This window comes from Typopeltis vanoorti, chromosome 26 (genome assembly GCF_054136105.1).
Source record: "Typopeltis vanoorti isolate ZY-2024b chromosome 26, IOZ_Tvanoo_1.0, whole genome shotgun sequence".
Taxonomy (NCBI): Eukaryota; Metazoa; Arthropoda; class Arachnida; order Uropygi; family Thelyphonidae; genus Typopeltis; species Typopeltis vanoorti.
In genome coordinates this window covers 24,939,412-24,955,602 of record NC_143574.1, presented here as the reverse complement: position 1 = coordinate 24,955,602, position 16,191 = coordinate 24,939,412, and the positions used below count along the sequence as shown (strand labels likewise).

Here is a 16,191-nt window from a genome sequence, read left to right as displayed (position 1 = left end):
ATATTGGAAATAATTTGAAAGGAAATATCCATTTGTTTGTTGATGCAAAACTGGGAAGAGCCATAGTTCATGAAGGTGATGTAGAGAGATCTTGTAGGATGACCTAAATATGCTGGTGTTACAGGCAAAGGTAAATGGATGCAAATATGGCTGATTATAAGGGAATGTACTTTTAATGGATGAGCTCACATGCTGTGTGCTGTATTGATGGAATTGAACTGCAGGAAGTTGATCAGGCAAGGGACTTGGGGAGTGATTGTGGATAGAGAATTAAAGTTTAGAGGGCATATTACAAAGGTGGCCAGAATAGCACATCAAATTATATGATTGTTGAAGAACGCACACTGACAAGCAAGGATAGGGAAGTTATTGTTCCACTTTATAAGGTAATGAGGTGGAGAGGATTTAGTGGTGAGTGACAAAGATTGTGGTAAGTAGGTACGTGGAATGTTTTTTGTGAGAATAGGGAAGCAAGGATAGGGAAGTTATTGTTCCACTTTATAAGGCAATGAGGTGGAGAGGATTTAGTGGTGAGTGACAAAGATTGTGGTAGGTAAGTATGTGGAATGTTTTTTGTGAGAATAGATTGAAGGTCTATGGGCCCCAAAAACTAGCTGATAGGCATAAGAGAGGATATATACAGGGTGTTCGGGATAAATTTGACATATTTATAATTAATTATATTTTTCCGTAAGTTACATGTATTAACACACACTTCTCTTCATTTAAAAGTTTGGACCCTTCTTCATTCATATACAAGATGTCAGAAAGGATGGATAGCTGGAACCCACCTGAATCATGGAAGAGAATAACTTGTATCATGATGATTCGTGCCCGCCATCAAAATAAGGATATTATGACTGCTGCCCAATGCTCCCTGAATACAGTAAAAACAATCAGGCATGAACTAGAGACTTGCAATGGTGACTACGAGGATGTAGCAAGAAGAAAGATCCCTAGCAGACGATCTGATTGCGTTCGTACAGCAGAATTCCTCGCAAATCTGCAGGAACAGGTGTTGAAGAACCCTGGCATTGGAATTCGGGCTTTGTTCGTGGAGTTGCTAACTGTAGTCAAGCCCTGGATAACAAGGGTAGCCAATGGTAGGCCGTATGTATGGCAGCAGGATTCGGCCCCTTGCCACACCTCTGGGAAAAGTCAAAAATGGTTGTCTGAAAATTTCTACGACTTCACCAGTCCAAATGTTTGGCCTCCAAACTCCCCAGACCTTAACCCCATGGATTATTTTGTATGGGGCGCAGTTGAAAAAGACACCAATCGCACTTCCAGTAATACAAAGCCCAGTTAATGGATAAAATTAAAACAGTTTTTGCGGCCCTTCCCAGGGAGACTGTAGCATCAGCTTGTTCGAGGTTCCGAAGCAGAATTGAAGCTGTGATCGATGCTAATGGTGGTTATTTTGAGTAAATCTTGTTGATAGTATTGTAATTAACTCTGCCTGTAATGTTTTTTTGTCAATTCATTAAATTTAATAGATACAAAGAAGATTTTCTTTTTCCTTACGAAACTGTCAAATTTATCCCGAACACCCTGTATATAAAATATAAAGGGATATTGCAGGTGCAATGAATATGGTATACTCCAGGGTAGGCCACTGGATCCTTGGATGAGTTTAATAAGTTCTTTAATTTTGTAGTAGGTATAAAGCAGTGGCGGCTGGTGAAAATTTAATTGGGGTGCTGCATATACAAAAAAAAACTTCTCTAATAAGTAATGAATTTATTAATAAATAAATTTACATATTAAAAATATTTCATCCTCACCACGAACAAACACCAATAATAAAAGTTTCGTATCAATAGCAATGATAAGTGCAAACTAATATCGGCAGTTGATCGCAGTGCATTTGTTTCGTGTAACGATAATTGAAAAAATATTCTTTTCCTATTTTCAACAGTGCCACTAGTGATAATTCAGCTTGTATCTATAATAAAAAATTATGTTATTTTAACAAAATAAAATAAGATTTACAAAAAAATAGTTCACCAGGCACATGCACCAATAATAAAAGCTTCATATCTCACAGAAAAAAGGCGCATAAGCTTACTAAAAATACACTGCCGTTTGAGCAGTTACAGTTGGGAATGATGTAATTCCCAATGATGAATTCCCTTTTTACAGGGTGTTCGGGATAAATTTGACAGTTTCGTAAGGAAAAAGAAAATCTTCTTTGTATCTATTAAATTTAATGAATTGACAAAAAAACATTACAGGCAGAGTTAATTACAATACTATCAACAAGATTTACTCAAAATAACCACCATTAGCATCGATCACAGCTTCAATTCTGCTTCGGAACCTCGAACAAGCTGATGCTACAGTCTCCCTGGGAAGGGCCGCAAAAACTGTTTTAATTTTATCCATTAACTGGGCTTTTGTATTACTGGAAGTGTGATTGGTGTCTTTTTCAACTGCGCCCCATACAAAATAATCCATGGGGTTAAGGTCTGGGGAGTTTGGAGACCAAACATTTGGACTGGTGAAGTCGTAGAAATTTTCAGACAACCATTTTTGACTTTTCCCAGAGGTGTGGCAAGGGGCCGAATCCTGCTGCCATACATACGGCCTACCATTGGCTACCCTTGTTATCCAGGGCTTGACTACAGTTAGCAACTCCACGAACAAAGCCCGAATTCCAATGCCAGGGTTCTTAAACACCTGTTCCTGCAGATTTGCGAGGAATTCTGCTGTACGAACGCAATCAGATCGTCTGCTAGGGATCTTTCTTCTTGCTACATCCTCGTAGTCACCATTGCAAGTCTCTAGTTCATGCCTGATTGTTTTTACTGTATTCAGGGAGCATTGGGCAGCAGTCGTAATATCCTTATTTTGATGGCGGGCACGAATCATCATGATACAAGTTATTCTCTTCCATGATTCAGGTGGGTTCCAGCTATCCATCCTTTCTGACATCTTGTATGTGAATGAAGAAGGGTCCAAACTTTTAAATGAAGAGAAGTGTGTGTTAATACATGTAACTTACGGAAAAATATAATTAATTATAAATATGTCAAATTTATCCCGAACACCCTGTATATATATATATATGATAGAAGCATGTAAGTTACGAAAGGGTTTTTATAGGATTGGCATTGATGACTTTTTTGATATAGTGGAGGAGGGGAGAGAATGGGAAGTCATCCCTGGAAATTGTGTAAGTGTGTGGTTAAAGAGTGTTAGGACTAGATTTTTTGTTTGAAGGGTGATAAGTGAGTGGAATACATATTTGCAGATGTTTATGAGTGCTTTATCTGTGAATGAGTTTAAGGAGAGGTATGATAGTTATTGTGTGAATAATGGCTAGTGCTTCAGTATAGGGTCTCTTGCGATGAGTTTTCTGACCCCATGGAGACACCCGTATATAATAATAATAATATAAGTGCTACAACACAAAAGTGTTGTAGCACTTAAACTACAACGCATTTACAGGGTTGCATCCTGTAAATGCATCTCCCTTGTTTGGTACTTCTGTCATCTCTTTATACTCTTTTGTGATATGATTTTGTAAAGAAATTCTCTGTAGTAAAATTTATGATTTCTTTATTTCTAGTACTGTTTTCAAAGTAGTAAGAAATAAAATGTTGGTGGCAGAGGGAAATGAAGTTTCCTGCTAAAACTACCTACAAGCACTGAAACATGTAAACACTAAAACATTCAGAGATCTGTTATACTCAGATGAAAATATTTGATTTAACAAGTATTATTAAATTTTTTTTGTCTTCATGTTTCACTAGTTTTATTATATCACAAGTCCAGTAACAATTCATTTTCTGAACAATCTGTTTTCTTTCAAGCTGTGTGTTGCTACTGCAACCATGAGTTAAGAAAAATTGCAGCTCCTCCAGGATTTTTTGATTCTTTTTATACCAGCAAAGGTTGGTCGATTGGTAGAGCCTCTGCTAGTAATGGTTGCAAAAAGTTAAGCAAGTTTGAGCACGGTTAGTAAGTTGGAAGGGATAAATCGTTCGATGCTGTTGACACACTCTCCCTCGATGAGTCCTTGGACTCATCGAGGAGGTGTCACATAATAATAATAATTATTATTTTTTTAGTGCAATCTTACACTGCATTTCATTGTATGGCAGTATTTGAAGAAACGTGTTTATATTCTTTATTACATACAGGAAAGTTGGTTTAGAATAATTGTGTGAGTTTGGCAGGAGACGTTCACTGGATGAATTTTTTTATATGATATGTTACTATCACTTCTGAGGAGTTACATGTTTTAGACAGACTCGTTAGCATTAACTATTCTCTGAAAGAGAATGTTGTTTGTATTTCTTGGACATTCCATGTATTTAGGAGGTTTAGGGTTTTTATCTTGTATAGACTAAGCAGCTACATTGCCCACTAATTTTTAAATATTTTTCTTTTATGTGTATATGTGAGATAAATATTTTTTTTTTATTGTTGTATAATTTTATTGCTTCTATTTCTTTATATGCACCATGGATTTTTTTCTTTTGAAATTGATTTGTTTTAGTTTAATTTCTATCATAAAATTAAAAATTATTTTTTATTCTCATTACTTTATGTTGTACCCTCAGATAAGTTATTAGTTGTTATCTCTCCTAAATAGAACTCCAGAACACTAGTGTTTTGCCAAAGAAGAGATACTTGCTTAGAACTCAACAAACACATTCTGGTATAAATCAGAACATTCAAGATAATGCAGATGCATCTGAATCAGATTCCTCTTTGTTTAAACACCATTCATCTGACTCTGGTGATTCTTTTCATCCACGTCTTAAGAATCGGTATGATACTGAAAACCTATCAGATGGAGTTGCTACCTCCTCCTCTTCAAATAGTAATAAGCTAATCACAAGCTTTCAAAGTGAGTTTCATTATAAAATACAGCTACGGTTACTAGTTTGTTAATTGATTGTGTTTATCATTAAAATTTGTTGAAAAATAGCTAAATTTGTTTTTTTAAGATAATGCAAATTATTGCATGCACTTTGAGAAGTATGTCATTGATGTTCCTTTTTTCTGAGTGGGGATTCCTACATGTGCAAATTCTCACATGTTGTGTTATTTTACTGTTTAACTGTCTTTTCTATCTGATCTAAATATCAATCCTTGTGTTAATATAAATCATATTACATATATATGACTCAGAATTTATGAGCAAGATTTCTGTTTGTACATTCTGGGCCTCTTGCCATCTGTGACTTATTTGATGACATAAATTCCAGAATAAAGCATAGGATAACTTTAAATAACAAATTACACAATAACCACAGTAATTAACTTTAATGAAATGCAAGTACAGATATTTCATACTGAAAATAACAGTACATCAGTGCATAGAAACAAGCAAATCAAAGAAATGGGAATACAAGGTACATATGACAATCGGTGGTTTACCAATTAAAAACTGTTGCTGCATGTTAGAAATTAATATTAATAAATAATATTATTAAAAACTATTTTTGATAGTTACATTAGTGGCCAAAATTGTGGAAACCTTTTGGAAAAAGTGTATTTCTGAGATTTGATGGCTCATAACACCACTTTTTTTTGGAGGTGTAAGCTAACCATAAAATTATATATCAATGGAAAGATAATTTAATTAAGAATGTAATGCAATAACTTTTATGAAGGATTTTTTATTAGAACAGCAGTTATAAAGAAGAAAAGTGAAACACAGAAAAAATTAGATATGCAAAAATTCTCACAATGCGAGTTAATACTTAGTTGGGTAACCTTTAGTGTTAATTACAGCCTAACAACGCCTTCCCTGGAGTGAACCAAGTTTTTTAGTTATGCAGCTGTTATAATGTGAAACCAAGATTGAATTATTGCTTCTATTAATTGGGTTTTATTGGTGGGTTGCTTCTGATTAACAAGTTTCTTTAGTCGGCTCCATAGATTTTTGATTGGGTTAAGGTCTGGGCTGTTCCCAGGCCATTCCAGCAGTGGAATATGATTATCTTGAAACCACCTTTTGCACACAGCAGCAGCAACATGACATGGAGCTGAATCCTGTTGAAATATAAATGCTTCATTATCTTAGAAAAGATCATGTGCAGAAGGCTTCATTTTGGGCTCAAGTATTTCATTTATATATTTTCGAGCATTTATATTCCCATTAATCACGCAAATTCTGCCCACACCTTTCCCATTAATTCCCATTAATCACCAAGATTGAATTATTGCTTCTATTAATTGGGTTTTATTGGTGGGTTGCTTCTGATTAACAAGTTTCTTTAGTCGGCTCCATAGATTTTCGATTGGGTTAAGGTCTGGGCTGTTCCCAGGCCATTCCAGCAGTGGAATATGATTATCTTGAAACCACCTTTTGCACACAGCAGCAGCAACATGACATGGAGCTGAATCCTGTTGAAATATAAATGCTTCATTATCTTAGAAAAGATCATGTGCAGAAGGCTTCATTTTGGGCTCAAGTATTTCATTTATATATTTTCGAGCATTTATATTCCCATTAATCACGCAAATTCTGCCCACACCTTTTGATGTCATACAACCCAAGATCATAACACTAAGTGGGTGTTTCACGGTAGGTATAATGCAATCAGGATGCAGATCTCTGATTCTTCTCCTTACATATTTTATGCCATCACTACCAAACAGGGAGATTTTGGTCTCATCACTCCAAATAACACTGTCCAGTTAACATGGGTTTTAGCCCAGTTTAATCTTTTCAACCTTTGTTTGAGAGATAAAAATGGCTTTTTTCGTGAAATTCTAGCATTTAGACCAAATTCCTGCAGTCTGTGCTGAACAGTCCTTGCACTCAACTTCACATTGTATCGTGCCATTTCATCTTGTATACACCCAGATGATATTCTTATGTCACGTAGGCACATTCTCTCAATTCTTCTTCATCACTTGCTGTTGTGCACCTTTTCCTGCCTTTACCGGTCTGGTTTTGTAGTAACTGAGTCTCCTTACACCTCTTCAAAAATTTAAAAATGCCACCTTTGGTTAAGTTTCCACCAATTTCTCTTCTAATTTCTTCATAACTCTAGCTTGTTCACTTAATAGTACTATTTTACATCGCTTTCTGGGTGACCAGTCAACTCTTTGTGCCGTTTCTTTAATTTATTATGTTTTACATGCTCACTAAATGAAAGAACACACAAAAAAAAAAAAAAAAACCAACTTGATAGCAATCACATAACACTGACAAATGTTCTCCTCTCAGCTCCAATACATGACATCAATAGCTGAATCCTACTGTGACCTTATTAGCTCATTGCCAAAACAAGATGACACCTGATTGGCCCTCTAAACACTCATGCTCATTGGCTACATTCAAATGAAGGAAAGCTACATCATATCAACCTAAGCAAGTCGTGCTTCTTTTTTCTGGTTATTTGCTATAACTTTTCATAGAATACAGATAATTGAACAAACTGTTGCATTACATTCTTGATTAAATTATCTTTCCATTGATATATAATTTTATGGTATTACACCAAAAAAAGTGGTGTTATGAGCCATCAAACCTCAAAAATATACTTTTTCCAAAAGGTTTCCACAATTTTGGCCACTAGTGTACATAAAATGAGAATCTTCCAAACTTTTGGAAGAGAGAAACAATCGTTCCAATTCAGATTTGACTGATGTAAAAGGGTTTTGCAACTTTTTTTGAAAAGGCATTTATATTTAAAACTGCTTCTATCGAGAAGATGAGTTTCTTGATAGAAATAAGAAATTTTGTTCACAGGAAAGGTAAACAGCTGTAAATGCAAAATCATCATGAAACCATTTTAATTATCATGGATCACAGAAGTCACAAATATTATACATTATTAAAAGAACATGTAAGACCACATTAATAACTTTTAAGTAATAAAGGTACAGATATTTCATACTAAAACTAATAGTGCATCTTCAGTGTCTCACAAACAGTTATAGGAATGGAATACTAGTAACGAACATTCGGTGGATCACCTATTGAAATACAATTGTTGCCACGTGGTAGGAAATGATAAAAAATAATAATTAATCTTTAAGATAATTGGTTTTTTATTGATTACATAAAATAAGTCTTCCAGATCTTTGAGAGAGAGAGAGAGACAATCATTTCGATTTAAATTCGGTCGGTTCATTTCGATTTAAATTCAAAGCTATTTTAATTTAAATACTATTAAAATAGCTTCACAACTTTCTTTAAAAAGGCATTCATATTTGAACCTGCATCTATGGAGGAGAATAGCTTTATCCCACTGGATATTATGAGTAGTGTCAATACTGTGTTGTGCTAGACCAGACTTCTGAGGTTTGTTGTATTCAATATAATATTGATATTCCTTAATCCTTTTTTCTATAGAACGGCCAGTTTGTCCAAAATAAGAAATCTCGTATTCACATGGTATTTGGTAAACGATTTTACACTGATCGAATTTAAATCAAAATGATCATCTTTCTCTCTCTCTGAAAGATCTGGGAGACTTTTATTTTATTTAATCAATAAAAAAAACCAATTATCTTAAAGATTAATTATTATTTTTTTATCATTTCCTAGCACGCGGCAACGATTGTATTTTAATAGGTGATCCACTGAATGTTCGTTACTTGTATTCCATTCCTGTAACTATTTGTGTGACACTGAAGATGTACTATTAGTTTTTTTATTTCATACTAAAACTAATAGTACATCTTTTGTGTGACAATGAAGATGTACTATTAGTTTTAGTATTAAATATCTGTACCTTTATTAATTAAAAGTTATTACTGTGGTCTTACGTGTTCTTTTAATAATAATAGATTTGATCTTGATAATTAACACTTAAGGAATTGGCAGCATGACGTTACCAATTTTTCGGCAACGTCACATCGCCATCTTCATGGGAACTTAAGATAAAGACATGTGCATGCAAGTACTACATAACAGCAAATGAGAAATGAAGCGAGGAAGCTACTGTTTTCCTAAAGTCCTGATGGTGCCTCCTGGGGGCTATATTAGGTATTCTTGGCCTTTGGACTGAACTAAATCACATCCTTAACACTTTCTCAGCCAATGACTGTGCCCCCCAAAAAATCCAAAAAAATACTAAAACCAGTTATTCACAACCCACCACCCCCCTTTCACAAAAAAGATTACTCTAAATCCGTCGCCATTCCCTACATCCGAGGCACCTCAGAAAAAATCAACAAAATCCTAAAAAAACATGACTTGACCTCTTGTTACAGACCATATAGAAAATTGGCATCCCTTATCTGCTCCACTAAAGACCAACCACTTCCCCTAGACCTACCTGGTGTATGCCAGGTCCCTTGCAGCTGTAAATTGTCCTACTTTGGCCGAATAGACAGGACAGCAAATATCAGAATCTCAGAACACAAGGATTACATCCGATTTCACTAGTACAGCCACTCTGGGCTTGCAGACCATGCTCTTGATACTCGCCACAGAATAAGGTGGAAGAAAGCCACAGTAATACAAAGCAGTAAGTTCAAATATGAAAGACTATTCATGGAATCAGCCTCAGCCCTCAGGAACATGCCAAACCTCAACAAATTTGGATGCATGAGACTGCCCCAGATTTGGGAAACATACATCAGAAGAACTTCAGCTGAAAGGAAAACACCTAATATAGCCCACCATGGGGTACCATCAGGACTTTAGGAAAACGGTTGCTTCCTCGCTATGTTTCTCATTTGCTGTTATGTAGTACTTGTGTGCACATGTCTTTATCTTAAATTCCCATGAAGATGGCAACATGACATTGCCGAAATATTGGAAAGTGTATATTAAAGTTGATTTAATTTATATTTCTAGTGTACGCTGTCAATTCCTTAAGTATTAATTATCATGTTTAACCAGTGTATAAGCCTTTCTACAAGAATCAATTTGATCATAATATCATCAGAGAACATCCATATAGCCAATGGTAAGCTATGGAAATTTTAACAAAGGGCTCACATCGTCGAGCAAAAAAAAAAAAAAAAAAAGCCATATTTCACACAAAAACTTTTATTAATACAGCTTGTGTACAAATTCCAATCAAAAAGTATGTGAAGACAATCAACCTCTAAAGGCTATAATTTTTAAAGAAATATTTCATGATCTAAACATGAAATATTTGCACACAATCAACTGTGTTAATTTATCTTACATAAGAAAAACATTTTTTAACTATCAAAATATAATAAGAATGAAATCTTTTATAAAACATTTGATTGGCTACTGGTTTTACCATACAATTGGCTACCAGAAGGGAGAAGAGTAAAGATAGCGCATGAGCTTATTTTATTTTCAAACTTGGGCACATTCGTTATAGAGGAGTTAAAACAATAATTCCAAATAATCTATACACTGCTGAATAGAATAATTTTTGTTAGGTTACCATATGAGTTTGTTGCTTAATATGTTTAAAAAAAAATTTTTTTTTCGAAAAAATAAAAGAGCAAACAAGAAGAACAAGGTGCTCGCAAATTTGAGAAAAATTTAACAAAGGGCTCGTGTGAGCCCCTTATAGCTCACCACTGCATATAGCCAATTATAAGGCTGTTTCAATCAGAATAGGGTTATTTGCTGAACTACAAACCTGGAAATTATTACAAACTTAGGAGAATACTGTGTTTGTTTCCATTGTATCATTTGTTGATTTTGAAGGATATCAGCAGTGAATGGAAAGTTATGAAAAGATGCTTCAACGAGCCCTTTGGGTAGGGCAATAGTGAATGCAGATGACGTCAAAATTTTGCAGGATGATTTGGATAGATTGGAGGTCTGGGCTAAGGAGAATGGATGTCAGTTTAATGTGGCAAAATGTAAGGTTATGCATTTTGGGGTGAAAAGATTGGAGGCAGTTTACTGCATTGGTGGAACCCTGCTCCAGGAAATTGATGAGGCACGAGATTTAGGAGTGTTGGTGGATAGGGAATTGAAATTTAGGGGACACATTGCAAAAGTGACCAAAACAGCTCATCAAATCACTTGGTTGCTGAAGAATACGTTGACAAGCAGAGACAAGCAGGTTATTGTTCCTCTCTATCGAGCCTTGATAAGACCCCATCTAGACTACTGTGCTCAGATTTGGTCACCTAGGTTTCTTCTTGATGGGGAGGATGTGGAGAGGATCCAGAGGCGAGTGACCAAGATGATAGCAGGTCTGTGGAATGAACCGTATGAGAACAGGTTGAGGATTTGTGGGTTGCAAAAATTGGTTGATAGGCGGAGGAGGGGAGATATGATTGAGACATTCAAATTACTGAAGGGTTTCTATAAAATTAATTCAGAAGATATTTTTGAGAACAGGGCTGGTTGTGGGAGGACTAGGGGACATCCATGGAAACTGGGCAAAAGTGTGGTTAGTAAAGGTGTTAGAGCTGGGTTCTTTACTTTTAGAGTAGTGAATGAGTGGAATGCGCTCCCTGAGTCTGTAGTGGATGCTGTGACAGTGAATGAGTTTAAGGCGAGGTATGATAGATACTGTATGAATGTCAGATAGTTGTGATGAATATGATTTGGGGCCTCCCTCGATGAGTCTAATGACTCCCTGGAGTTGCCCGTAATAATAGTAATAATAATAATAATAATAATAGTAATGATGCAGTATCTGAATGTGTCCCTAGAGTTTGAAGAACAAATAGAATAGGAGCGAACTGGAAGGAATATCATGAGAATAAGAGCAAAAGGAGTTATGAAATATATAAAGCTCATGTTTGAAAAAGTTAAGAGTATTGTTCGGAAAGTGAATTTGCAGTATGAAAAGAAATTGGTTGCACAGGCTAAATGCAACCCAAAAGAATTTTATTATTATGCTGCAAACAAAAGAAAGAATGAATGCAAAAGAATAACTTTACCGAATGCAGATGGTACCCTACTATCAGAAGTGATGAGGTAGTTCAAATGGAGTGCTCACTTCACCAAGATCTATCAGTCTGGTGCATGTAATAGTGCATAGTGCTACCACTACATTGGATGAAGAGATAGAGGTTCATAGAGAAGACGGTTCTAGAGCTGTTGTGTAACCTGAATAAATATTTGGCAATTGGAACAGATGGGATATCAGCACATCTGCTGAAGGAATGTTCAGCTGAATTTGCTAGGTCCTTGACATGTTTATATAATTTGAGTCTTAGCTTAGGAAAGATCCCACAGGAATCGAAAGAGTATATGATAATCTCATTGCTCAAGGGTGGAGCAAAGACTAATGTATCTAACTGTTTACCTATCAGTGTCTCTGGAGTAATTGTAAAGCTTTCAGAGAAGTTGGTAATAATTTACATATAAATAAGATATACTTTGCAAGGAACAGCATGGGCTTACCAAAGGGAGATCATGTCTGAGCACTTTGCACGTTTATAATGTTACGGGTGAGGAATGGATACACTATGATACTCTGGAATTTGCTAAGGCATTTGATAGTATACCACATGAAAGGTTGTTGCATAAACTAAACATTATGGAATTAGAATATAAATTATTGTCTTGGATAAGTAGTTGGCTGTTGAACAGTCTAACATCCCCCTTATATCATAAAATGGTATTAGGGGGATGCTAGACTGCCAGATTAAAAGTGATGTGACCAGTAGTGTACCCAAGGGATCAGTCTCGGACCATTGTTATTTAGTCTATATATTAAAGATATTGGAAATGGGCTGAGAGGAAATCTTCTGTTAAAGAGAGATTTTTGTTCCGAATGTTATTAATTGCACAAAGGTTCAATTCCGATTGGTACAATGGCTTTTAACCATTTCTTTTAGAATCTAGAAAATCAGTGACTCAAGACCAAAAAAATATATATATACATTTAATAAAACTAAAACAATATATACACTTCAAATAAAATTACATAACTAGAAAAATAACTGAATCCAAGGCCTTCTAAAATAAATATACACTAGAGATTTTCTTATCCAAAAATATTAAAATCATTCATTTTCTGACTCATTCTATTATTGGATTGTTTGACACATACTTCTTAATCACGTATACCAGACTAAACACCTTGTTTTCACAACAACAGAATGTTCATCAGAGTCAGTTTCTTGTTAAGGTCCTTTCTGAAAATATAAAATTTTCTTCTTCTTTTCATGTTTTTATCTCTCTTATGTATCATACAATATTTTTCCTCCTGACTCACTGAAGTATACATATTCTTACTTCTTGCCATTCTATTTGACCCACAAATAGCAATGTTACCATTGAACTAGACAAGGGGGAATGGATACACCATGATACTTTTGGATTTTGCTAAGGCTTTTGACAGCATACAGCGTGGCAGACTGTTGCTTAAATTGTATGTTGAAAGTTTATTTTTCACTTGGTTAGACTATAATAAATTTAGTTTAATCCTTTATCCATATTATAGTGGCAGACTGTTGCTTAAATTGTATGTTGAAAGTTTATTTTTCACTTGGTTAGACTATAATAAATTTAGTTTAATCCTTTATCCATATTATAGTCTAACCAAGTGAAAAATAAACCTTCAACGTCTTTCTCTAAATCCGGAGTAATTTAATAAAAAGGTGGCACACCGTTTGGCAACACCTATAGGTAAAGATGACCTGCCATTGCTTCTGCCGAAGTATGATAGGAGTGATGTTAGCTTGGTCCACCTTTGCTACGAGTTGCCCGGTGTTGTACTACCTTACCCCAGTCCTGAAGATATTTTCAGGTGCAAATTTTGTTTGCTCACACTTGGATAAAGGATTAAACTAAATTTAAGGAGAAAGAGGGGTGATATGATTAAGACTTACAAACTTCTGAAAGGGTCTTATAGGATTTCAATTGATGAAAGTTTTCAATTTATGGAGGGTTGGGAAAGGACGAGAGGGTATGGCATCCTTGGAAGCTGAGAATGAAGGCCACTAAAAAGGGGGTGAGGACTAGATTTTTCTCTCAGAGGGTGGTGCGTGATTGGAATGGATTGACATTGGATGTTGTGAGTGCAACCAGTGTGAATGAATTCAAGAATAAGTATGATAGCTGGTGTGTGTGTGTGTGTGTGTGTGTAGTATTGGCCTCCCTTGACGAGTTTCTGACTCCATTGAGTCACAGACTCTTAATAATAATAATAATAATTTACAAATTTTTGTACAGAGAAAGAAGTTTCTTCTACTACTTCATAAACAACATATCTAAGTTTAGCTCTTCATGTTAAACCACTTTACAGTTTCAAATTTCACCAGTTGCTTTTTACATAGTAATCCTATATCCTTAAGACAGAAGATGAAACTTTTCATTCAGCATTTCCTCGAACATTAAATTAGAACACGGACTGCAATATCTTCTTTTATTTACTAAATACTTGTTGATAGTCTCAACTCTTCCAGTTTAAGGACTCACAGCTCTACGATTCCTTTTTGGAATCTTCTATTAATATTCTCCCAGTTGTCATGTAAGACTTAAAAACTTTCTAATAACAAACTTCTCCAGTTGCCATTCTCAAATTTCCATTAGCTCTCTACTTGTTTTCCTCGTTACTCCGATATTGAATGCTCTGTCAGCCGTCAAATTCCTCGGCAAGCATGTGCACTTCATATAAATGGCAAGCAAGAACTTACGTATAATGGCTGACATGTCTTGTTAGTGCAAATGGAATGTCTTCACAAAACAGAACAAATATCTCAACACTTACCAATTTTAAATTACAATAAAAAAATTGCAAGTTACACAACTGTCTGGATCTAGCAAGTATATCAATTTTCAAATGGTTTACATTTCATTTTGACAATGTGAATGAGTTCAAGGCGAATTATGATAGATACTATGGTATAGGGCAGCGTTTCTCAACCTTTCTAAGCTAAAAGACCAGTAAAATGCCTAAAACAATTCTACAAATCACTAAGTTATGTAATTTTTTTAAAAAAACTATGTGGGGATTACCAACATTTGGAAAAAACTGTGCCATTTATAACATAATAAATATAAAAGCATGTTTTGAATACATATGGAAACAATTAAATTGGAAATAAATGATTAAAAGTGTATCATCATCGAACAGTTTTAATTTTTATTAAATAAATAAATTATATGATATAATTATGTTACTGCTTACTTTTAATGAGATCATTGAGCTTCTTGGACCTTGCAGAGTTGCTGGATATCTGGCTCAATACTGGTCAACTTCAGTTGAAGATCGGCACACACACACACACACACACTAAAATGATTTCTGTATTTTGTTTTATTTGAAGGAGTGATGAAAATCCTTTTTCACAAAGATAGGTTGTAGAAAACTGCATGACGATTTTCAATGCTGCTTCAGATAATTCAGGGAAATTCACTTCTCACTGAAAGCGAGATCCAGAATTGAGCCAAACCAAGATAACGAATTGCATTTTAAGCCCACTGTCACTTGAAACCTAATTAACTTTTCTTTTTTTCGAAAGGTTGTTCTTGTGATTGTAAGCCTGAAACGGATCGCGAACCCACAGAAATTTCTTATACAAGTTATTTGGGAAATATGTTTCAAAATTCTATTTCAGAGTTTTGAAGTGTTCACAAGCCCTTTCCAGAAACTCAGAATCAACAACAAAGATGTCATTAAAATAAATTTAGTTTAACATCTTCCAACAAAGATATCATTAAATACAAAATTAATGACAGAAAATCTCACGTAAAAAATTTTTTTTAATAGTATTATTTTCGCCTGTGTGTCACAGGCATCTTCAGTGCATGTTAAGCTCAAATTAAACAATAACTGACAATTCCAAAAAGCGCCACCTAAGTAGCTAGTGTAAGATAACTAAAAAGGTCAATAAAATTTCTGTCTTTTACATAACTAATCCAAAACACCAGTTTTTTTCTCAAATGCCTTTATTTTGTTGTAGGCATCAAGAACAGTTAAAGAATTTCCTTGAAGGGAGAGATTTAATTCATTTAATTTCTAAAAAAATGTCTGAAAGATAGATTAGTGTTGATAACCATGCTTCGTGAACAAGGAGTGATGCAAAATCAGAATTATGTTCATATACAAACAATAAAGCTTCATGACTTAATTGAAATAACCTTGTTAGTACTTTGTCCCCTGGAAAGCCAGCGAATTTCAGAATGAAGCAAAAGTTGTATATATTCACTGCCCATTTCATTGCAGAGTACTGAAGATAACCCGCTATTTAATGGTCGAGTCTTAATAAAATTAACTAGCTTTACAGCGTTGTATAGCACAGTTTTAAATTCTGGTGGCATTCCTTTGGAGGCTAACACTTCCCTATGTATGAAAAAATGAACCCAATTCATAT

The 16,191-nt window shown here is 34.9% G+C and overlaps 1 protein-coding gene across 5 annotated transcripts in view; it reads left to right on the top strand.

Moving 5' to 3' along the window:
- The window catches only part of LOC150092419 (uncharacterized), a 209,242-nt gene that overhangs the window by 100,444 nt on the left and 92,607 nt on the right, over positions 1 to 16,191 (top strand). For all 5 annotated transcript variants that reach the window (XM_090414940.1, XM_090414943.1, XM_090414942.1 and 2 more), the window contains one exon: positions 4,601 to 4,858. In XM_090414940.1, coding sequence (XP_090271066.1) covers positions 4,601 to 4,858 — 258 coding nt within the window. The remainder of the gene's footprint in view (positions 1 to 4,600; positions 4,859 to 16,191) is intronic.